The 25,081-nt window shown below is 43.4% G+C and overlaps 1 protein-coding gene across 4 annotated transcripts in view; it reads left to right on the top strand.

The window, feature by feature from the left end:
* Positions 1-8,349: 8,349 nt before the first annotated feature.
* SLC12A7 (solute carrier family 12 member 7) overlaps positions 8,350-25,081 on the top strand; it is a 91,511-nt gene continuing 74,779 nt past the window's right edge. For 2 of the 4 annotated variants that reach the window (XM_077933392.1, XM_077933391.1), the window contains exon 1: positions 8,350-8,775. In XM_077933392.1, coding sequence (XP_077789518.1) covers positions 8,595-8,775 — 181 coding nt within the window. In that variant the 5' untranslated portion in view covers positions 8,350-8,594. The remainder of the gene's footprint in view (positions 8,776-25,081) is intronic. The other 2 variants (XM_077933387.1, XM_077933389.1) reach the window with 2 other exon arrangements.

Here is a 25,081-nt window from a genome sequence, read left to right as displayed (position 1 = left end):
GTGATAAGCAGAGCTGGCCCACCTGTGAGGCAAGGTGAGGCGACCACCTCAGGCAGCAGGGTCCACAAGGGCAGGAGATCATGACGTTGATCTTGATCTTCCCTTGCCCCTTCTGCCCTGACAGGAAGGGAGCTGTCATTTTGGGGTCTCCCTCAGGTGCCAAAAATGTATCTGGCTGGCCCTAGTGATAAGAGTTCCCCTAGGCATGCACAGAACATTTTTCTCATTACACTCTAAAAGCACATACATATTTGCTTCACACCTGGTGTTATGGGAAGCATGTGGTTTTCAGGTGGGTAGAATTGTGGTATCACTAAGTAATTAAAGCCCTGGTTAATATACATTTATCCCCCACAAATACAATTCTACCTTCCAACATCTTTCGCCTCTCAAACATCTCTTGAGAGAAGTTACACACAAATAACTTCTCCCTGGATGATTGGTGGCTTATCATGTTACAAACAATTAAAAAAACCTCAGTGCCTAGGACTTGCCGATCACATGGTTGGCGGTTCGAATCCCCGTGGCGGGGTGCGCTCCTGTCGTTCGGTCCCAGCGCCTGCCAACCTAGCAGTTCGAAAGCACCCCCGGGTGCAAGTAGATAAATAGGGACCGCTTACCAGCGGGAAGGTAAACGGCATTTCCGTGTGCTGCGCTGGCTCGCCAGATGCAGCTTGTCACGCTAGCCACGTGACCCGGAAGTGTCTGCGGACAGCGCTGGCTCCCGGCCTCTAGAGTGAGATGAGCGCACAACCGTAGAGTCTGTCAAGACTGGCCCGTACGGGCAGGGGTACCTTTACCTTTTACATTAGCATCACAAATGCCAAAGGCACGTTTTTACATTTCAGATGTCTTCAATTTGTACTTTTTGTAGTCACATAGCAGACACACATGCTAACTTGTAAGGAATTTTTAGATTTTCTCTGTTAATTGAAAACCTGTACTCCTTTATCCAAAGGAATTCAGAACGACATATTTCCCACTTCTACATTATTGTAATTCCTCCACTGTTTAGAGACCTCTCAGTTATCTAACATGTAGGTGGGTGGAACATTTGTACTGCCTTTAATGAGGTTGTGGTTCTATGTGTTCAAAGTGCAAACACTGTTTTGTCAGATTATTGCTAGACTGGGCAAACACACTCTAACTTTGAATTAAATCAGTTAGCGCTTACCCTAGAACCTCCTTGATGAGCACTTGAACACCTGGCGTATAGAAGATAATTAAATTAATAAGTTAAGTAACTCTAAACATAATGGACATATATATATTGGTGTTTCACATTGAATTAGGAATTAGAAATAATTTGACTGAGGGTAATTGTAAACACACAAAATATGTTTAAGGTTTAGTGTTATCACAAGTGGGACCTGCAACAAAATATTGCTGTGGAGGGTGCTCATATTCAACCTCCTCTCCCTCCCTTGTCCCCTCCTTCCTTCCCTCTTTCTGGTGCTCTTCAGCAGCCGCCACCGACTGGTCTAGCAAGGTGCAGGTCTGCCGCCACTTGGCCCCCTCCGCCACCCCGACTTGACCTCTCCTCCCACCTCCCTCCTCAAGTCTCTTCCAACGCCAGCATGGGCAAGAGGCTGGAGCTGGGCCTCAAGTCACCCGTGGGAGCCAGCTGGCTACCCCAGGTCCCTGCCCACCTTCATGAGTTGTGGGGGAGAACAGGGCAGGGTGGTGAGGGAGGCCAAATGTGGGGAATCCCACTCCTCAAAGGTGCGTGGGGGGAGAGGGTTAGGAGTCATGAGAGTGTGTGTGCCCCCAATCCTCACCCACCCATCCATTATTTTGCCCAGCCTGTCCCATATTTTGCCCAACCAAAGGTGGCAACCCTAGATGCAGTTAATGATAAGCAATAGGATTCTGCAATAAAATGTTGCCGTATATTCTCTGTCCTAGTAAGAGTGCTTGTGTTCAGGGTCTCAGCCAGCCACGCCACCCCCACCTCTCCCTGCCTCTCCTTTTCAGTTTTTATTTGCCAAATGACTCACAACAGTTTGTGGCTACTAAAATATGCCCAGTCCTTCCTGAACCATTATTTGAGGACAGGTGGGGTATAAAAGGGGTGGGGTATAAAAGGATTTTTGGTACTTTGGAAACCTCAAGATCCCCCTGAACCTGATAGAGAGCCTCCTGTTCTCAGGGCCCTGTTTTCGCTTTCTACATTCACCACTTGAGTTTGCTGTTAGAAGCAATGATATAAAAACATGATGAACCATGGGTCACACCGGGGGGAACTTAGTGAGTGCCATATTACATCAGAAGCAGAAAGTCACTTGCACTCCTTCCTTGAATGTATGAACTGACTTTTAATAAGCTCATTTAATAGGTCTCTGCTACAGAAGTAGTAACAGATTAGCAAGCTTCTGAAGGAGAAGATTAAAGGCTTAGCCAATTAAAGACTATAATAAAATAAATTTTCTTATTAGTGTACAGCATATTGTTTTAGTCACACAGCTGTCAAAATTGTTCTCAGTTAATTGTGGTAGACTTGCTATTTAGAATCCGAACATTTAAAAAAAACTGTTACATAGCATATTGCCAATAACATTATTGTAAATCAACTGTATTTCATGTATGAATTTGACACTACCCAAATTCCTTAGATTATCTACAATAGATTATAGATTATCCCCACTACCTGCCATTGACCAAGCAAATTAGCAGCCCCTGTGATAGCTTTTAAATATACATATTGAGAATTCTGATCAAAGGTCTCCTATATAATTTGTATGTATGCTAATGCATGTAAAAGGCTTTAAACACACTAAATTTGCTATAGAAAGTCTAATAAATTTATTACATGGCCTCTGCTTTCAGCAAACTAGAATTCTGTGGGTCAAGAGTAAACATGGTGCCCTCCAGATACTCCTCAACTACAGCTCCTGTCATCCTTGGCCTTGGGCCGTGCTGATGGGAAATGTAGCCCAACAAACATCTGGAGGGCATCCTATGGATTCTCCCCAATTGTGGCGACTAAGGAGCTAATTTCACCAGTGTCTCTCATGTATATTTGTCATGCATAAAATACGAGCAGCACTTACAGGACACATTTCTGAAAGAGGAAAGAAACAACTGTGGAACTATGGTTTGCTAAAATAAAGCAAATGTAAATGATAGACAAGTTCACCAGTGAGCACTAAATGATCAATGTTAATGTAGTGCAGTTTCTGTTCCTTGAATATGAAGAAGACAATACTTTGGGAGGAAAATGTGCCTAGAATGGGAGTCTTAAATGTATGTTGCACAAACTGAAATATAAATTAACTCCATGGACCCCCTAGCCACTTTCAGTCTGTACTATTTATCTATCTTCCATGCCTTCTCTTTGACGCTTTCTCTTAAATATTCCACATCTCTTACTTTTTCCCTCCCAGTCTCTATAAGATGGCCATGGTGCCATTTGTGTGACCTACTTAGGTCAGGTCACAGCTCATGATCTGAAGATTAATGTGTTAAGGTATTCCCTTGATTACACTAATCTTAAAAATAGTATAATAAATAATCCACATTAGCTGTCACCTAGGTGTCATCACCACAATTCATTATTGCATTTCTGCAGCAAATGACAATGCTAATCTGGCACAGTTTGATTATGCCTGTCTACAATCTCTTCCCTAAAAGTTTTGCTATGACTTCTTATATTTGCAGGAAGGTGGACTTAAGAAGGGTTAAGTGAATAACCATAATTTTTGTTCCCTAAAAGAGACGAGCAGATAATATTGTCATTATAACTCATTGAACTTTCAAGGCAGTCAATTATGGGTTTGGCAGCAAGTCCTAAGAGGAGTAGAACATTTGATTTAAAACTTAAATATAGCTGAATTACATGGTAATGGTGACTGTAATGTAAGAGTGACAAAGCCAGCTCAACAACCCAACATGATCACCACAGTAACATTTAACTTCAATAAAAGGGAATTGCCATAAAACTAAAATACCAGTTAGAGGTAAATTATATGGTAGACTTGCAAACATCATATACACACAAACACCAGAAGACTTTAAAACATCATGATATAGTCTGAAAAGAAATGTATTCCTGAACAAAAAAGAAAAAAAGCTGAGCTGTTGTTCCAAATATGTATTGAAATAATACACCCTTTAAGAATAATTGATTAGCCAGAGCCATTTGTTAAGGAGATGCTCATATGCAGAAACTTTGGGGATGCCAAACCTGAAACGAAGCCAGGATGCAAAAACCTGAAGCTACCTTTCAGAAAAATACCATAGTCTAGGGCCAAAACCCCTACTTGCCCCCCAAAGCCTCATGCACAATAATTTTGCACATATGCTGCTGGAATTTTCAGAAGCAGAAGCCAGCTTGCAGGGGCAGGGAAGCAACATTAGGAACATGAAGAACAGCTGAGCCATCCCTTTGTCCCTGAAGTGTTTATTGCAGGGAGGGACTGGGGCACAGAAAAAACAACATCTGAGCCCAACAACCCTGCAAGGTTTTTTTGTGCACCCTAGTTAAGGCTGCTGCCAGTCTCCGCTAAGATAAGCATTTATTTATCATGTTCACAGCCTGCATATGTCTTTTGTGGACAGCTTCTCTACTATGTTTTGTAAGGGGGTTCGCAAGGTGCTCCTTCTTCCCAGTCTGTTCTCAACAAGACTTGTGTGTGCCGCAATATGGCACTTGTATGTGCCGCAAACTTCATTATGCCTCCTTCTTCCCAGACTCTTTTGCTGCTAGAGGATCTGCCCTTTTACTTACCTATGCCCTTTTATTTTCCCATATCTATGGGTTTACCCTCCAAATTTCACAGTGCTTCTTAAATATCACCATACACAGCCCTTTAAAAAAAATATATTGCAGGGGAGTGGAAGAGGGATGACAAGGAGCAGAGAGTCCTCCTTCCCCCTGAATTCCTTGCTTGCTTGCACCATATAACACCACAGTTAGAGATTTTGAGAATATCCAGTAGGCCTTGTACATCCTCAGAGGTAATACTGCCATCCTATATACACTTACTTTGGTGTACCTAGCTTACCTCTGAGTAGACATGTGTGGGATTACAGTGTGAATATAAATGTAAAAGAGTCAATGTCAGATAAACCCTCTGCTACTAAAATTATATGGAGGTTGGAGGCAAGCAAAAGATTTCCTTCTAGATTCTTATGGCAGAAAGAACTGCCCTGAGAATATTTTTAAAAGTATAAGTTATTTCAGTTTTATCTATTTAACTCCTCCCCAAACCCAAACACACCCTGAGATAGGCAGCAGACCAGGGACAGCTGGGAGGGGTGGCAAATCTGGCCCCCCAAAATGTGCTCCTTTTGCCACATCCTGTGCTTGTCACCTGCAGCTGCTGCCTGGAAAGTGTGGCAAAATATCTCAGGCTGGCTCTGCCCTGAGTTGCTCTCTCCTTTTTCCAGTCTAACTGTTCTCTGCATCACCTTAGGTGTAGGTGTTGCAATGAGTCAAATGGGAACAGTATGTGGGATTCAGGCTACAAGCTGAACCTTCCACCAAGAAATAAACCTTTCTGGACTGCAATGGTAGTCTGGCCAGACAGGTTTGAAGCGAGAGGCGAGTGCCCTTACGTGACTGGTTGGGACAGATGCAGGAAAGAGATATGATGCACCTGTTTCTATTAGAAGAACCATTCAGGTTGTCTCTCAAACCTATCCCCATATCTTACATCCACATTCCCCTTCCAACTGCTTTCACATGGCTCTGTCCGCTCTGCCTCCAACTGTCATTCTTCCAAACCTTATTTAATTTTTACATTTGTCTATATCAGGGAAGCTGTACGCCGGCTCCCTCGGCCAATAAAGCGAGATGAGCACCGCAACCCCAGAGTCGGCTATGACTGGACCTAATGGTCAGGGGTCCCTTTACCTTTACTATATCAGGGTAATGTACAAAATATAAATCATACAACATTGATAACAGCTGGCATGCAGTTAGAATGACAATTCACCACCACTCTTGTAGCAATGAATTGTACACTAAAGGGGCCACACCACTTCTCTCTACCCCTAAGGGCTATGTACAATTTCCACTACCATTATCTAAGCTCACTGCTGCAGAAGAATATGTATGCAGCAAGCCTTCTGAGGATGAGTGGCAAGTAGGAGTTGAACCTGGAGTAAAAGACAGGCTGCTGAGAGATGCTGGTTACTGAGAAGATGGAGAATATTGAGTGAGAAACAAGGAGGGGAGAAAGTTCGACACAAAATCATCTGGGACTGTAAAAAGCAACTTATTGGCTGGAGGAGAAATGAGTAGCATTGGTCCTGAAGGTTCACGTTATGTGCCTTCTGGGAAGCAGCAGTTGTATAAAGCATTCCTGTATCAAACTCTGAGCAACACGTGCAGATTCCACAGTGCAAACCACGAATGAAAAAACTGCTGCTGGTATCATTATCTTAACTTGGAGCACTTGAAAATGTTCCAGCAGCCAAGTCAGTTTTAGAAGGGCTGTTGTTTTATGTTTAAAGATTATGGCTCTCATTGTGTACGTACTCTCTTGCCCACTTTTCTGTGTAACAGGACATCTGACCTTCACTCAGTTATTGAGACTGTATCTCTTATAAAGAAACAGATATAAATAAACCTTCAGTTGCAGCAACCCTAAAAGCTATTGAGTCTTATCACCTATGTGCTACTTGCTAGCTTCTGTTTTAACCCTTCCACTCTCTGGTAAGGCAGTGGAGTTGATCCTCACTATTACTCCTTGCTGGCTGTCACACACAACTGTGCTATTATGTTAAGGGTATTTGTCGCCTTCTTATGGGATTCCATAATCTTTATGTTTTGCTGCCCTGAGACTTATGGGTATAGAGTGGTATACAAATTTAATATTTAATAATTTAATAATAAAAATAACCTGTTTGCTTTCTTGTACTTTTGGAAGCCACACTTAGCTTCTAGTCTCTATTTGTATCATGGAACTGATGCTTATCATTGCTGTTTTCTTGCTGATATTTTAATTGCCCTGTAAGTATTTTATTGATACGGATTTCCTTGTTGTCTGGAAACAGCTTTGAAGTCATATCTGGCAGAAAGCACCATATAAAAACCTTAAACAAGCAAATACTGTGGAACAATTGCATGGTGACTAGCGTTGCATGCGGGGGGGGGGGGGGGCTTTGCCACAGAAAAGCCACAATGAAGAACCTACTACCAGCTTCTTACTTTCTGTGAGGATGCTGTGTCACTGGGTTTTACAGATCACCTTTAACATCAGTAACATCTCTGACCTGAGATAATTGCCTTTAGCTGCCATATCGATGAAAAATATGAGCATCTCTGATCTGTGACTTTTGATGGCTAGTCCCAGTTATTATTCGCTAATGAGGGGGGAGAGATGCACCCCATATGGTCTCAAATGCATGTATCCTTTGCTGCTTTTGATGCCCCACATACAAAACCCTCTCACATTCAGAGCAAGCTTGGGCTTGCTCTCCTGGGTGTTGAATCAAGTGAAGGTGTGTATGTCTTTATTTGTAGGGGCCTGTTGAATCAAATAAAGGGGGTGTTGAATAAACTCAAGGGCTGTGTGTGTGTGTGTTGAATCAAGTCAAGGTGTGTGGGTATTTGTAGGGGCGTGATGAATCAAATAAAGGGGTGGGGGATGTTGAATCAACTCAAGGGCTGTGTGTGTGTGTGTGTTTTGAATCAAGTCAAGGGGTGGGTGGGTGTAGTTGTAGGGGGGTGTTGAATCAAATAAAGGGGTGGGGATGAATAAACTCAAGGGCTGTGTGTGTGTGTGGACTCAAGTCAAGGTGTGTGTGTGTGTGTATTTGTAGGGGGGTGTTGAATCAAATAAAGGGGTGGGGGTGTTGAATAAACTCAAGGGCTCTCTCTCTGTGTTTGTGGGTATTGAATCAAGTCAAGGTGTGTGTGTGTGTGTGTGTGTGTGTGTTTGTATGTATGTATGTATGGGGGTGTTGAATTAAATAAGGGGGGACGTTGAATAAACTCAAGGGCTCAGTGTGTGTTGAATCAAGTCAAGGTGTGTGTGTGTGTGTGTGTGTGTTTGTAGGGGGTACTTGAATCAAAATAAAGGGGGGACGTTGAATAAACTCAAGGGCTGTGTGTGTGTGTGTGTGTGTGTGTAGGGGGGTGTTGAATCAAGGGGGGTGTTGAATCAAGGGGTGTGTATAGGGGGGTGTTGAATCAAATGAAGGGGTAGGGGTGTTGAATAAATTAAAGGGCTGTGTGTGTGTGTGTTGAATCAAGCCAGAGGATGTGTGTGAGCCAGCAAAGGGGTGTTGAATTGAAGCTCAAGGGCTCTGCGTGTGTGTGTGTTGGGGTTGGGGCTGGGGCTCCCTCTGCCCCTCGCCGACGCCGCGTTCAACAAAGAGCAGCTCTTCCCGCCTTTCCCCTCTGAGGCAAAGGCTCCCCTCACGTGAGGCGCGGCTCCCGCCTGGCAGCGGAGGAGCTCCCGGCGGCCGCAACGGCAGCGCCGGCGCTTGAGGGGGCCGGCCGAGGAAAGAGAGGCGGAGGTGTGGGGGAAAGAGCCGCAAACTCTTCCCGCCGCGGCTGCTAACGCGGGTGGGCGGGGAAGGAGGGCGGCGGCGCGGCGTCCGTGTGAGGCTCGGCACGGCGGGACCCGGCCGGGGAGCGAGTTGCCATGCCCACCAACTTCACGGTGGTGCCCGTGGAGGCGCCCGGGGGCGGCGGCGGCGAAGAGGGCCCCGGCGCCCAAGCGGGGCAGCAGCCGGAGCACGCGGCGGAGGAGCCGGGCGGGGGGACCCTCGGGCGGCCGCAAGAAGCGCCCCTCGAGAATGGCAGCGTGGAGCCCGGGAGCCGAGGCGAGTGGTCGCGCGTGGTCCTCGGGATGTATGTGTGTGGTCCTCATTGCTGTGTATCCCCCCCACCCGTGTGGGTGGCATATGCGTGTTACAAGGAGGTGAAATGAAGGGGGGGTCGTGTGTATGTCCAGGGGAAGGGGCTCTTCCCTCCGCCCTCAGGACATTTTGGGCATTTTTCACCTCCTGTGGGCGCAGGTGGATTGAAGGGGAAGAGGCAGCAAACTTCGCTTTCGCCCACACTCCCGGAAGGAACTGGAGGAATCTGGGTGTCAACTACGAACCCAGATTTAATGTATCCATTATTTCCTTTTTTGGGGGGGGGGGAGGCTACCAAACGCGGGGTTGGCGCTGCAAAACTTTGGAAAGTACCCAAAACTTCGTGGCTCGTAAGTTAATGAAACTAGGAACTGTGGGGGGCGGGGGGGTGAAGCTTGGCTTTGTTCATTTTTTATTCTTTATTTCCCAGCACGTGTGCATGCAGGTAAGTTGTGGAGAACTCGCACAGATAATAATGCTCCGGGGAACCTGCGAGTTGTCCTGGCGAAAGTTCCGCCGTGGGGATTTGCAACTCCCATTGTTTGCTCTCGCCGGTCCCACAGGTGGCCTTTCCCTCTCCTGGCAGCGGATGGAAACAAGGAGGAGCCTCGCCAAGCCTGGGCGTTTCCGGCGCTAGCTTTTGTCAAAACGAGCCACGGTATTGTGCATTTTCTCTGGAAAGCGAAGCCACGTTTCTTATAGCTCCACCTCCATAAGCAGGTTTCTTAAGGGAATTTTTAGAAGGAGCACTCTCAGGTAACAGTTGGGAAAGGTTAGGAAGCAGAAAGCAAAGTTAATTTTGTTTTTTTGGCGGGGGAGGAGTAGTTAGGAGTATAGACAAGGTAAATCAGTATGTTTCCGGAGTGTACCATGTCAGGTTGCAGTGGGAAAGAGGTGCTGTGTTTTTTAATATTCCCATATGTAAAAGACATATTTACATATGGCATCCGTCTGACTCAAGTCAGTGGAGGAGGAGTGTGCCTTTGGGGGTGAAGCTAAACCATTGGGAGAGTTGCAGCACCTGCTGTGGCTCTAGAAACGGATATAGGAGAGACATGTTTTGTTTCAGCTGGGGCAAATGAAGGCGTCCGGTTGTTCTGCAGGTGCACCATGGCGTTTCCTCTCTCTGCGCTCCTCCCAGTGGTCATTTCTCCTCTTAGTCATGCTGGCCATATGACCCGGAAGCTGTACACCGGCTCCCTCGGCCAATAAAGCGAGATGAGCACCGCAACCCCAGAGTCGGTCACGACTGGACCTAATGGTCAGGGGTCCCTTTACCTTTACTGCTCTGGATACACGACCTGACTGTGTGCAGGCACTGCTGTCATCAGCAAGGGATTCCCACATGGCAGGGTTAATGTTGCCAGCCTTCATGTCATGTTTGCAGACATCTTTGTAACATAGAGTTGGTCTGCAAATGGGCCTGGTGCTTGGATGCAGAAAGACTTCTCCCTGATATGCTACTTTTTACTTTTGAGGAAAACCTTGTGGGAATGTTCCAAAATAGGCCCTCACCTGCAGTCTTAAGTATTGTGTAGAATGTATCCCACTCTATCATTTATGTAGACAACTGTATATATGTTGTGGAATGTGGTGGTAGGGTCTTGAGGGGTATACCACTTCATAATTTTAGAACGATTCCCTGTTTTTAAAAATAACTCACTGCAAGTAGAAAACTAGCACTTCAGGGGGAAAGTCCCATCTGTGCTGTGCTAGTTTTCTTCTATATAGTTTTAAAATGTGGTCCCCCAATTCTAGTGTGAAGTGGTGCAGTCCATTCTACTATTTCATTTTCAATACTTCTACATGCTTAAATTCAGCCTGAACAAATGACTGAGGCTGCATACACATACTTTAAAAGCACATTTGAAGCACATTGTCTCCTAAAAAGATTCTGGGCACTGTAGTTTACCTGCCACAGATTTACAATGATCAGCAACCCTCAACAGACTGCAGTGCCCATAATTATTGCTGGGGAGGGGGTGCACTTTAAAGTATAGTGTGTATGCAGCTTGAGTTTGATGCTTAGTGTGGCTGAAGAGGAATCAACAGGTGTCCTGAAGACAAAGGAACTGAATAGCATAGGTGCAGAAAAAGCTGAGGGAAAAAGATGGGAAGAGTGGAGAAGTTTGAAAGAAACACCCATGCAAGTCTAGAAAAATATTTACCTGACTTTCTCCTAAAGGACAAAGGGAGAGAACAGACAAAAATAAGAGGAATAGGATTGGATATGAAGTGGTTTGAACAATTGGCCTGAAAGTAATGTGGAAAGGCAATATGTTCACAAAAATTTGGGATGGAGCTAGGCATGGCATCTGCTGAAGGCAATTATTGTACCATATGACTCACCCTATTGCATTAGATTGCAGCAGTACCTCCCTGGTGCTTCCACTTTGACTACACATACTTGAAGTATATGTGAATAATTCTGGTATGCTTGCCAGCTGATTCCTTTGTTGTTTGGTTGGTTGATCATTCTTCAGTGTGAGCCTAACATAAAGAGATAGCTGGAGAATTCTCCTGACTATTTTAAGGAGATAGCGAGAGAATTCTCTTGACTGTTTTAAGGAGATAATCTTGGAACCTAGATAAGATGGCATCCAACAGCAGATGGGAGAGGGCAGATGGGTGTGACAAACAGCAGCTGGTAGTTTTGGAGAGGGAGAAGAAGAGAGATGTGAGTTTGCTGAGCACACCCTGTGAATGCAGGGCATCACTCTGAAGATCTGAAGTGATTCTGCTGTCTTTCTGGAGTGTTGTGTTGCCAGTATATGCCGTACTTCTATATTTGTAAATATTATGTACACCAGAAGGGGCCAGAGTGCACTCGTCCAAAGTACAGTGGTACCTTGGAAGTCAAATGCCTTTGTTGTTGAACAAATCCAACTACTGAACGCCGCAAACCTGGAAGTGAGTGTTCTGATTTGCGAACGTCCGACACGGCTTCTGATTGAGTGCAGGAAGCTCCTGCAGCCAATCAGAAGCCACACCTTGGTTTTTTAACCTTTCTGGGAGTCAAACGGACTCCTGGAACAGATTAAGTTTGACAACCAAGGTACCACTGTATTTTTAAAAAACTGACATTGCTGTTCCTGAGGGAATTGGGGAGTATATAACAATACCTTGGTGCAATCTTATGCCTGCTATCCTGAGGAAACATGTATAAGATTCCACTGTAAGTATTTATATCAAAGGATTTCATATTCACCTCAACCATTCTTACAGCAGCTCTGTCAGGGATTGTGAAGAACACCGAAGGAATTTGTAGCATTATTAAAATAACATATGCAGTTCAGTGTAAGAAAGTGTGAAGGGATGCACATTGGAGAAGAAAATCCTAACTTAACAAATACCCTATTGGGGTCTGAACTGGCAGCGACTGACCAGGATACAAGACCTCAGGGTCATGATGGATAACTTGATGAAAATGTTGACCCAGTGTGCTACAGCTGTGAAAAGGCTAATTCTATGTTGGGGATCATTAGGAAAAGGATTGAAAATAAAACCACAAATATAATGCCATTATGGAAAAATATGGTGAGACTACACTTGAAATACTGTCTGCAGTTCTTATAATTGCAACTCATAAAAGAAATTGTTGAGCTAGAAAAGGGGAACGAAAACGATCAAAGGGCTAGAGCAACTTCCTTGTGAGGAAAGATTACAATATTAGTGATTTCTTTGTTTAGGGGGGGGGGAAGGGGGGTGAGTGACATTTCAGAGGTGGATACAATTATGCACGATGTCTGGAGAAAGAGAAGTTTTTCTTCCTTTCTTATAACTCTAGAACCCAGGGTCATCCAGTGACACTGCAAGTTGAAAGTTTAGGGCAGGCATAATGACTGTTGTCAGTTGCTGAAAATCACAACTCTGCTCAGGTCCCATTCTGGTCTTTTTGCTGCCACCACTGTGCTCTCTCTGTTGTTGGTATCTGTCTAATGATGAATTATTATTTGCATTACAGTACAGTTGTAAAAGGGGACGCGGGTGGCGCTGTGGGTAAAAGCCTCAGCGCCTAGGGCTTGCCGATCGAAAGATCGGCGGTTCGAATCCCCGCAGCGGGGTGCGCTCCCGCTGCTAGGTCCCAGCGCCTGCCAACCTAGCAGTTCGAAAGCACACCCCAAGTAGATAATTAGGGGCCGCTTACTGGCGGGAAGGTAAACGGCGTTCCGTGTGCTGCGCTGGCTCGACACATACAGCTTTGTCATGCTGGCCACGTGACCCGGAAGTGTCTGCGGGCAGCGCTGGCCCCCGGCCTCTTGAGTGAGATGGGCGCACAACCCCAGAGTCTGTCAAGACTGGCCCGTACGGGCAGGGGTACCTTTACCTTTACCTTTACAGTTGTAAAAATGGGTAGAGAGAGGGACTGAAAGGGAGCTTTATAGAAGTGTCTAGCCCAGGCATAGGCAAACTCGACCCTCCAGATCAGCCTTTCTCAACCTGTGGGTCCCCAGATGTTGTTGAACTACAACTCCCATCACCCCTAGCTAGCAAGGCCAGAGCTCAGGGATGATGGGAGTTGTAGTCCAACAACATCTGGGGACTCACAGGTTGAGAACCGCTGCTCTAGATGTTTTGGAACTACAACTCCCATCATCCCTGATCACTGGTCCTGTCAGCTAGGGATGATAGGAGTTGTAGTACCAAAAGCATCTAGAGGGCCGAGTTTGCCTATGACTTGTCTAGCAAGAGAACAGCAAAAGAACAACATGCTAACAAGACGCAAGGTATGATGGGATTTGTCAGCTTGAGTGCCTGCCTCTTTCCTTTTATTTTATTCCTGTTACTTGAGCTTACATACTTCTGGTATTGGAGGAGAAAAGCCCCTAAGAAGACAGATTGTGAGAAGGAAAGTTAGGGTGAGGGGAGATTTTAGCACCCTCAACCCGCACTCCATTTGTTCTGAAAATTGTCCAGTTTAACCAAATGGAGATGTTACTATCATGTCTGGTTTGGCTTTGAATCTATTGCAGAATGCCACCAATGTTAACAGGAAATTGCACAGATCAGGGAGAGTCTGATCTTTTTGCAATGATAACAATCAGTGGTTGGTTGTTTATTCAGTATTCTCACTCAGATTCTGTTTAGGTCACAGCTGCTTGTGTCTTTTATATCTCTTCCTTCCTTCCTTGTAATCTTTTCTCTGTTTATCTTTCCCCTTGTCTTTGTTCCTTTTTCTTTTGTGTTTCCTACCTGCAAGAATTCCCATCTCCCTGTGGGTTCTAGGCTCATTATTTTTTCTGTTATCCACTATCAGAAGTTAGTTAGCTAGCAGTGAAGTGCTGTAATTAAAATTTATAGATGAAATTTTTAACTACAGTGATATAAAGATACTATTTTATGACATTTTTGTTGGCCCTAATAAAGGCATCACCTGATTGTGAAATACACATAGAGGTCATTTTTGAACAGTCCTGACACCTGTGGCTTTCGCTTGGTTTATATCAGGACCATTCTGTTTTTAATTGATTTTTTTTTTGGGGGGGGGGAGTTTAGAATATTTGTAATCTGAATATGTTCTCAGGATTATACAAAATATACAAGGCAGGAGGATCAGACGTACAGGTTTAGAGACTCCTCTGAAAGAACTGGGGTGGAGTGGAGGTAGAAATAAACACATCAGTAAACCTAAGTTGGCAATTCCACACACCGCTGTCTCTTAAGAAGAAGAAAAAGGTTGGATAGAAAGTGGGAAGATCCCTTCTCCTCTTCAGAATTTTTGTTTTATTAATTCATGTTATTAATTTGAGTCTTCTTCATATGTTGAACGCCAACTCAGATTTTGTTTAGTGCAGCGTGCGAGTGGGCAGCTCAGTTTGGTGGTGGCTCGTGGGCCGGTCAAACGACCTCTGCGGGCCACTTCCGGCCCATGGGCCTTAGGTTGGTGACCCCTGGTGTAAATCAACCCATTACATCAGAACCAAGGAAGGGCACTATTTCAGTGACTGAGAAACAAGGAAATATATGTACATGGTTTGTGGTAATTAAGATCATCAGTTCTTAAATTAGTTTTAGATGTTTTATTGTTTTTAGGTGTTTTTTAAACAGTTTTTCAATGTTCTAAATAGGTTTTTATTTTATTTTTAATTGTGCTTTTTAATGACAGAAATGTGTCATCTTTGGGATGGATGGTAGTTTATAATTCTAATAAATAAATACCTGTAAATATTACCCAAAATCCAGCACAGAAGCCCACTGATTTCATTCAAACTCTGCTGGATTTCTGCCACTATCATTACAGTTCGATTGGTTACGTGTATTTACAATCAAATTGCATTGTAACAACAAAAACATAAACTCAATACATGTGCAGTATTGGCATGTAATCACACAAGAAAAATGTTGTGGAGTTCTTGTAGACAGTACTGGAAAATCCCACTCTTGCAGTATAGGAATGAGTGGAAATTGACAGGCAATGGTGAAGAACCTGTCTTTGCTTATTGACTAGCCACAAATCTCCCTGCAGTCTGGGAGTGGTGGTGTTCATGGCTGCATGCAAGTTGTGAAGATATGGCTAGAAGTGTGAAGTATGACTGTCTTGTATTAGTCAGTGAATAATTTGAAATACTGTTCAGTTTTTTTCAAGGGTTTTTCCTGTCTCTAAGCTCAGAATATGCCATAGATTAGATATCAATGTAAGAATATACTTGCTACATCAGACCAGTGGCACTTCTAGTTTAGCATTTTGTTTCCAACAGTGGCCAGCTAGATGCTTCTGAGAATCCCACAGGTTGTGCCTGAAGGCAGGCACCAGTCTGCCTTCATGTTTTGCCCCTCAGCAACTTGTTTTTGGAGACTTGCTGCCTCTGAACTGCAGGTAGTCTTTCATAGACTACTAAACTAGAAATATGAGGAACTACTTTTAAAGCCGCCTAAGCCAGTGGTTACTATGACATCTTGTTGCAGCGGATTGCATTAATTGGTTATGTGTTGTGTGAAGATATACTTCCTTTTCTTCACTGAATTTATTTTTAGCCCAGTGTGTATTATTTTATACTTGCCTACAACTTCTTCTGAGGAGGAAAGAGGTTTTGGTGCTTTGTCCTTCCCCCTCCATTTCTCAAGAACCATGTCTTCTTAAGAGTAAGTGGCACCACACAATCTGCTTTTTACTTCTTTCCCATTTCTTATATTTTGTAACTCTCCCCATGAGTTCCAGCTGCTCACCTTGAGCTACTACTTAGACTGGACAACTTGTGACATCACGCGCATTTACGGAAGCAGTGAAACGTGGCACACGCAGTCACGTGTTACGTTCACTTCAGGATGTGAACGGGGCTCCGGAACGGATCCCGTTTGCATCCAGAGGTACCACTGTACCGGTAATTTCCCATTGCTCAGCTTGGCAGCCTTGATAACAAACTTCCTTCCCCTTTCAAGTGGTCTGATCAAGTGCTCCTGAAGATACAGATCGGAGTGCATGGAATTAAGATTAAGACCTCTGGTTTTGGTGCAGCTGACACTTTGGCTGTTCAGCGGCTGTTACTCCCAGCTTTCTGGCCTATACCACAGCACTTCTGTTCCCTGCAAGTTTACTTGTTCCTTGTTTTAAGAGCTGTTTGTGGTGTCCAGGATTCTTTGTGTTGCTACAACTGTACATATCTTTTTAAAAGATTGTGGAATTTGAAAAGCAGAAGAGAGCTAATTGGGCCCATTGATATTTTAGATCATGCAGAAATGAGATTATTCCTTTGTATTACTGTGACCTTATAAGGAAACTTGCTAAACCCTTTCAGTAAATGCTGTTCGAGTGTACCTTGACTGTGAAGAAAAGCAAACTCTTGAATTTCTGAGTACAAATAAATATTAGAAAATATATTTTTGAAAATGATGGGCATTTTGATCTGTGTACAGTATATTTACAGTGTCTGCCTGGATAATAATTTTGGTTTGGTTACATAATTTGAGGTTTGTTTATCATTTTAAATTGATTTTTTAAATTAAAAAGTAACTTGTTTAGCAATGAAAACTTTTAAACTGGTCCTGAGTTCATTCAGTTTTTATTGACTCAGAGAGGCAAACCTCAACAGGCTTACCAGGAGCAGAAATTGATTGCAGTATTTTATTGTAGTGAAATCTGGAAAGAATAAGCAGCTTTGATTAGAGTTGTTAATCAAATTGTTTGTGATTTCAGTGAAGACCTTCGGACAAAGATGTAAGCTCAATGACGTGGAAAGGTTTTCTTTTCAGCACTATCCAACTGAGTGATCATATTGTTGATGTGAAATAAACTCCAGTGGTAATCAAGAGATCAAGCACTTTCTAATTTTCTCATTTTCAGTGAGTTTTCTAATTCTGTGTTTTCAGCCCATTCTAAACATAGATATAGCTCAACTTCTTATCTAGTTAAACATTCTGAATGTTTGTTTTCTTGATTATTTAAATTAGCTTCTGATAGAACATAATTTGGTGGAAGTAGCTCTGGAATAGGTTGCTAAAGGGCTCAGTTTATGATACATAGACATTTATTTTAAGATACAGTAAAAACTATTTTTCCAAAGCATATTCTTGATTCTCTGCAGTGTCACATGATAATAATTCAAGCTTTGGAGACTGTTAATTTTTTTTTTAATAATCTATACAGAAGGTCTTTGTTGTTAGGATTTGTCTTTACAATAGACTCTTTTAATTCCATAGAGAAGAAAAAGTACAGAAGAAATTATTCTTTCTCTCCCCACCCTAGCTCTTAATTCTGTAACTGATATTTAGATTTTGTATTGTAACACTTCCCACATCTTCGTACTCCCTATCTGATATCCCGAAAGCCAATTCAACGACCTACAGCTGGTACTGCCTTGTCACAGTTAGCATTCCACTTCCTATTGGTTAGCTGCAAGATCAAAGGCCTTCTTGGAGCTCTTTTTCCAAGTCTATCAACAGCCAGTACCCTTCTCTTCCCAGACACTTGTCTTCTGAGGAAAGGAAATGAAAGGTGGGATTACAGAATATGGGGCTGGGTTGTGTTTTGGAATGTCTCCAGGGAAGTCAAGTCTACTCCTAACATTGCCTCAGTATACTAATCACATCTCATATTTTCTCTTCATCCTCAGTGTGCTAGTGCTTCTAAGTTTTGGAGCACACACTCTTTGCAGTTTAAAATCAAGACTTGGGGCTTTTAGACATGCTCAGAATGTGGCTAGCTGGAAGCTCCACTAAACTTAATGGAAGTTACTTCTGAGTAGACATGTAGAACAGTGTGCTGCAATGTTGAGAAAGGAGGAAATAAAAGAAGGAGAAATGGGGGGGGGATCCCCCAAATGGCTACTTGTAGGGAGAAACATAAGATAAATTTGTCAGGAGCGATTGTGGTGATGAGTGGCATATCTTAACTAACTTAACAAGGTGGTTGTCTCAGCTGAGGTACTTTGCTTGCCTTTTTAAAAAAGTCCTTTGCTTACCTGCTCAAGCAGGACTTGTAAAAAGCTAGCAACAGGCTTTAAACCTTTTTAAACAGTAAAAAAAATTGAGTAGAGTGTTGCAAGCTGATCGTAATATAGAATAGTCCCTTTCACTTTCAGTTGTGTAATGAAAGTGGGTCAGGGTGGAGAAATTTCTGTAAAGAACAGAGGCCTCTTTAAAAGTACATCTTCACTATGTACTACAGCCATAAAGTGAAGACTGAAGAGTTAGGTGAGAAAATGACCCTGTTACCAAACAGCAGTGGCAGCAGTGTTGAGCAGACCTACAGAGGACTAAGCAGGGATGGATGGCTTTGTTCTGGCCCCTGCCTGGTCCGCTTGCCTAGCCAGGCTGCAAGATAGTGTGTATGCTTCTTTTTTTTCTTCATCGGTTTGTCCAGTGGGATACTTGCCTGCAGGTAAGAGTGTTTGTGCTGATTGCAGTTTGGGGTACTGTTTGATTGCTGACTGAGTGAATACAGCTGGAATAGGGGTGTGGTCCAGAGCTTGTCTTGCTACAAGAACAAGCTCTCGTGCAGGCAGTAGGGCTGTCCCCAAAGTAGGTGACACAAAAGGGTATTGCTGCTTTGACACATCACTTTGGGGAGTCACACACCCCCGGTCAGTACAGAACTTTAAAGTTATTACAGTGGTGGAGTTTCCTTGGCAGGGATACTGGAGTGGCTTGCCGGTTCCTGTTCCAGGTGGATCACGCTTGGTCAAAACTCTCCACTATGACCTGTCCATCTTGGGTGGCCCTGCACGGCATAGCTCATAGCTTCTCTGAGTTATTCAAGCCCCTTCACCACAGCAAGGCAGTGATCCATGAAGGGGGCAGTGACCCATGAAGAAGGCTGATCACCGAAGAATTAATACTTTTGAATTATGGTGCTGGAGGAGACTCTTGAGAGTCCCATGGACTGCAAGAATATCAAACCTATCCATTCTGAAGGAAATCAGCCCTGAGTGCTCACTGGAAGGACAGAACGTGAAGCTGAGGCTCCAATACTTTGGCCACCTCATGAGAAGAGAAGACTCCCTGGAAAAGACCCTGATGTTGGGAAAGATGGAGGGCACAAGGAGAAGGGGACGACAGAGGACGAGATGGTTGGACAGTGTTCTCGAAGCTACCAGCATGAGTTTGACCAAACTTCAGGAGGCAGTGGAAGACAGGAGTGCCTGGCGTGCTCTGGTCCATGGGGTCACAAAGAGTCGGACACGACTAAACGACTAAACAACAACAACAGTGGTACCTTGGTTTATGAACTTAATCCGTTCCAGAAGTCCGTTCTTAAACCAAAAAGTTCTTAAACCAGGGCGCGCTTTCCCATAGAAAGTAATGCAAAATGGATTAATCCGTTCCAGACTTTTAAAAACAACTCCTAAACCACGAATTTAACATTAATTTTACTATCTAACGAGACCATTGATCCATAAAATGAAAGCAATAATCAATGTACTGTACTATAAAATAAATAATTAATTTTTTTTCTTACCTGCACTGATGATAGTCATTATTTGGATGGGGGGCTTTTATCCATTTCCGCAGTCACACAATCAGTCAGTAGCTGAACTGGGATCCACACAGGTTTCTCCCCCCTCCCCCCGCTGTGGGAAATGCTCCCTAGAGTGCGTGCCTTTCACAACAGCATGGGGGGGAGTTGCGCTCCCACAAACCAGCTGGCTGGCAGGTGCGCCGCTTCCCCCACCTGCAGCTGCGGGAAACGCTCTCCTCCTGCAGTGGCATGGGGGGAGTTGCGCGTCTGAAAATCAGCTGGTGTGCACACAACTTCCCTCCCTCGCGGCTGCGGGAAACGCCGTGATGACCCCCTTCTCCACTGCCGGACAACGGAAGTGTGGCACTCAAAACGGAAGTGCACCCCTGAATGGAGTATGTTCAGATTCCAAAGAAAGTTTGCTAACCGAAACACTTTCTTCCGGTTTTGAAGTGTTTGTGTTCCAAAGAGTTCGTGAACTAGGCTGTTTGTAGACCGAGGTACCACTGTATGATAAATACTTCGCTTTATTGCATTGCAACATTTAGCAACATCATTACACACAAAATAAACCCTAACCCAGAAGATGCAGTACATCAAAAATAACATCCAGGTAATGGAAATAGTTCCTATCCCAGACAACCGTTTGCATAGAAGGGGACATACAGGTTATGCTAAACAAATGTTTTATAATGGGAGAGGAGTCACCTTTTCCATTTTTAGCCATGTACACAGAAAAGCTGTACCAATTGGTTGCAGGAGAGTCTTTATTCTTCAAACCTTGTGCCGGTTTTATTTTATTAGTCAACTTTTCCACATGTGCTATTTGCCGTACACTATTGTAGCAAGTTGTCAGAGAAGTTCTCTCTCAAATTCCTCTAGTGTTTTTATTACTGTGAGCCTGGCTGGCTGCTAATTAAAGGGAACTTATTAGGGGTTTGAACTATAAGTTAGTATTATCTCCTGTGATACGATCCAGCAGTGCCAGCTCCCTACATTTAAAGGTGTTTCGTCCTGTAATTGTTTTTATTTTAATAAAATGTTTGCCCCAAAAATGAGCCACTATCCCACATGTCCGCCACATTTGTTGAACAGAGCCTAACATTTGACATCCTCTTCAACAGTTTGGTGAACAGTGAGGCTAAATTTGTAGGCATAAGATAACAATTATTTTTTTGCACTATTTAAAGTACTGCCTCTTTCATCAAGGTCAGGACATTTAAAAGGAAATCTCCCCCACACTGAAGTCAAGACCTCTTCATTAATAGTAATCTGCTAATCGGCTTCCCACATCTGCCTTAGACTTTCGCTGTATTCATATCTATTAAGATTAACACACTATTCTGTCTAGACACTGGACTCTGTTTTATCTTTGTGGCAGAGTCCAACAATAATTCATAAGGGGTAAGGTCCGTCAATGCCAGTTCCCTGATGTGGGTTCAACAAATAAAATTAGCAATTTGGTACCAAGTCAGCCTAGAGATTCTATGGTCCTTAATTTGGGATTTCAACATAACCCTTGGGAGTGGTTGAGAACAAAGTCAGAGTTTATTTAAACCTGCATTGTGGAGACGTAAGAAATTAATATGTCTGCTGTTCTGCATGAGCTCTGGAAAAATGTTAAGCACCAGCTGTTCCTTCCACCTTTTCCAAACCTGTCAGACCACCCTCATAATGGAGGTATTCTGTACTGACTTCTATACAGGGTACTTAATAAATATACAGTCAGTTCTCGAAATTCTAGCCCTGTTATAACTCTCGATTTGCAGCCATTATGCACCTATTTTGGCAACCAAAAAATGAAAACAAACTGCCTTGGGGCCATTTTACCTGTGAGATGCCCTTATCCCATATATGCCCCATCAGCTGCTTTGATCCTCGAAACTGGCATTGCCACAGGTCTCACATAAAACTTGTATTGCATTTGTAAAAACGAAACCAACAAAAAACTGATCTTTTAGTGTTGCATCACCCACACTTCAGAACTCCTTGCCTACTGACATGAGGAATAGCACCATACTGTCACAGTTCTAAATAGTAAGATTTGTTTACAAATTTTAGACACTGCATGGCCATTGCCTTCATGCTCTGCTCTGCTTATTAAACCTTGCATTTCCAGTAATATCTGGCTGACCACAGTTAATTGGAATGTTGGGCTAGACAGACCTTGAACTTAATCAGGAGGACAATTCTTAGGTGTGTGGCAGAGTAGCTGTTACTCCCCCCACTGCCAGTAATTCTGTGCCTTTAACAAATGAGCAACATGCAAAAATTCATAAAATGTAGCTTCTCCCAATTTGGAGATTAAATGAATTAAAAGGTCACCTGCTGGGTTTCTTGCAGTTAAAAGGTAAAGGGACCCCTGACCATTAGGTCCAGTCATGACCGACTCTGGGGTTGCGGCGCTCATCTCGCTTTATTGGCCGAGGGAGCTGGCGTACAGCTTCCGGGTCATGTGGCCAGCATGACTAAGCCGCTTCTGGCAAACCAGAGCAGTGCACGGAAACACCGTTTACCTTCCGGCTGCAGTGGTACCTATTTATCTACTTGTACTTTGACGTGCTTTATTCAATGAATTAAAAGGTCACCTGCTGGGTTTCTTGCAGTTACTCAGCTGTTAATTACATAGAAACCTCTGTGTAAATAAAGGTAGCAACCGTAAAAACTTGCAAGGCAATAGTAATGACAAATGCATATATCTGCATTCAGACAGTGGAGGAACATAATTCTGGAGAGCTTATGACCTTTATTCTGACAAAGGCAGCTAGAAATAACCTGTTCACAACATAGATAATGGGATAATGACCTCATGTACAAAGGATCCAACATTACCAGCTGAGTCATTTTACCTGGCAAGGCTACTTTTAGATGTGGTAATAATTGACATCAGATGTTCTATTAAAAACAATTTCCTTCATCTTTTTCAATAAGGAAAGTCATTTGTGTATATTAGGAACCCAGCAGCTAAGTCTGGATTGGTGTCAGTTAGAGGCCAGAGGTTTAGACAGAAACACTAGCTAGGCTTCACAAACAACTTCTTCCTTGCGGGTGTGGATTTTGAATGATGCTGGCCAATAAAAATGGGATGAAGAGGAACCTCTGGGAAGGAGGTGTTACACACAAGGCCAAATGGTCCAAGGCAATTTTGGTGCCTGAGCTGTGTAATCAAAACAGTACTCCCAATGTAAGGGCGCATTGTGAAATCTGAAGAGTAGGGTTTCAAGACACCTGGTTTCAGTTTGTTAGCTATGTCAATGTTTGTGACAATCCATCCTTCTACGTCTGTTTTCATTATCCTTGTTTAATCTAACCTTTTCAACTGCCTAAAATGTTTTGCTGTGCTTCAAATTGATTGTTATGTAGACACTTTGTATAGTTTTGCTGTTTTTTGTTTACTATGGTAGTAGTATTGTATGAATGAAATTGACATTTTGTCCCATTTCATGGTGGCTTAAACTTGCCACTTTTACATTTTGCTTAATACTTGGGCTTGCCCTGGTTTCCTCTAACCCTCTGATTCAGTTAAACACCTGCTTCTATCTTTTACACCGCTGTGAAAAAGATAAAATGGTGAATCTTTTTTAAAATGTGACTCTTAAATTAGGCCTACAGAAATTTTGTCCAATGTTATGAATAGTCTTAAAGCCATGTATTGTACCCCCTGTTTTGCAGCCCTGGACCAAAACAGGTGGTCCCTGGTGAGCTGCAAGCATCACACCTGGCTTACAAATTGCGTTTGGCTTGATGGTTTACAAGTTGTGGTATTTCTAAATCCATGTTGATCGGATATTGCAAAAGTTGCCATAAAATAACCAGATTGGTAATAAACCTTTTATTAGTCAAAGAAATAGAAGTTATGTAAAATGTAAGGGATGTTAAAGGCTTAGAATCTGTATTGAACTTTGAAATACTACATTTGTGCCAGGCTCCTCCTAGGGAGGTCAGAGCAAGCTGTTTATCCTTGCAGCAGCTTGTGAGGTAAGTTAGGATGAGGGTGTGTGTGTCTTATTCAAGGCCCACCCACTGAGTTTCATAGCAGAGAGGATTTCTATGGCCCTGATCAAGAACTCTAGGCTAGATTTGCACAAGCTTTGGCCTACTGGGTTGAATACAGGCTACCTGCTATGTAAGCCCACTTGCCGTGTGCTTGTTAAATATGTTGTTTCTACTGTCTGTCTAGGACAGCAAACCTGCATTTGAGATGCAGGATATCTGTCAAAAATGTACGGCTGTCATCGTGCAGCCCCCACCGTAGTGCTGTGTCACAATCCTGGATTAGCATGAAGTCATGGCACAGGGAGGGGCGCAGAAGAGCAGGCAGAAGATGGAAGGCTACGAGGGAAATAGTGGTTTTAAACAACAGCAGAGGTTTGAATAAAGGAGGGTTGGAGAGGCAAAAAGTAGTGATTTCAAACAATAGCAGAGAATCGAATAGAGAGAGCAGGGTGTGATACTGAGAGAGGAGAGTGGCAGTTTTACATAAGGTTTGAATACAGTGAGAAGGGAGTTAGAAAAGGCTCTGTTGTGCTGGCTTCTTTCTTGTACCCACCTCTGCTATTTCTCTTGGTTAAAACCCACATTGTTTCTCCATCACTGCTTTACTCAAACCACAATTTTTGTCTAGGTGTCTGTCCACCTTTGCTTTACTCAGACTTCTGCCATTGTTTGAGTACAAGAAGGAACAAACACTAAAAGGAGAAATTTTCTATTTGTCTGTTTTAAGCTTCTCCCACTTCCATACTTCAGCTGCCTCATGTGCGAGAGAGAAAGGATGTGGATCTCTCAAATATTTTATAGTACAGGACGGCCCAATTTTTCATACCAAGTGGGTTGCAAGAGTACTTCAACATAGAACCCATGGGCTGCACACTGCCTTATCTTGCACACATGCACAGTGTGTGGGGGGGGGGGGAGGCCAAAAATGGTTACTCTCACACTGCATTCACACAGACGGCTAAGCTAGGCACAGGGCTTTAGGAAGGACATGTGAGGCTTTGGCAGGGTCCTAGAGCCCTCCCACCTCCTTCCAAAATTTGGGAAGGCAGTAACTAGATAGCATGAGGGCTGTAGTGGTTGGTGGAGAGGATGTCAAATGTTGCCAAGCGTTGGACTCCTACAATGTATTTCACTTCTGGTACCATTTGTTGTCTTCAACATGAAGTTCCAGATTCAGTGTAATAATTTAGAAAATATGTTTTATTAATAAGCAAACATGCAACCACTTTATTTAACCTTTTCTAATTGAACAAGCTAATTGACATGCTTGCTCTGAAGTGTCTTTTCATCTTAAAGATACAGTAAGCTGTATAAAGGTAAAGGTAATATGCACAAAGGGGACTGCAGAATAGGAGACAGGAGGAGGCATGGAAATTGGGG

The sequence above is a fragment of the Podarcis muralis genome, chromosome 8 (assembly GCF_964188315.1).
Source record: "Podarcis muralis chromosome 8, rPodMur119.hap1.1, whole genome shotgun sequence".
In the NCBI taxonomy this organism is placed as follows: Eukaryota; Metazoa; Chordata; class Lepidosauria; order Squamata; family Lacertidae; genus Podarcis; species Podarcis muralis.
The sequence above is the reverse complement of the archived record's forward strand: the minus strand, read 5'-3'. Positions and strand labels throughout refer to the sequence as shown.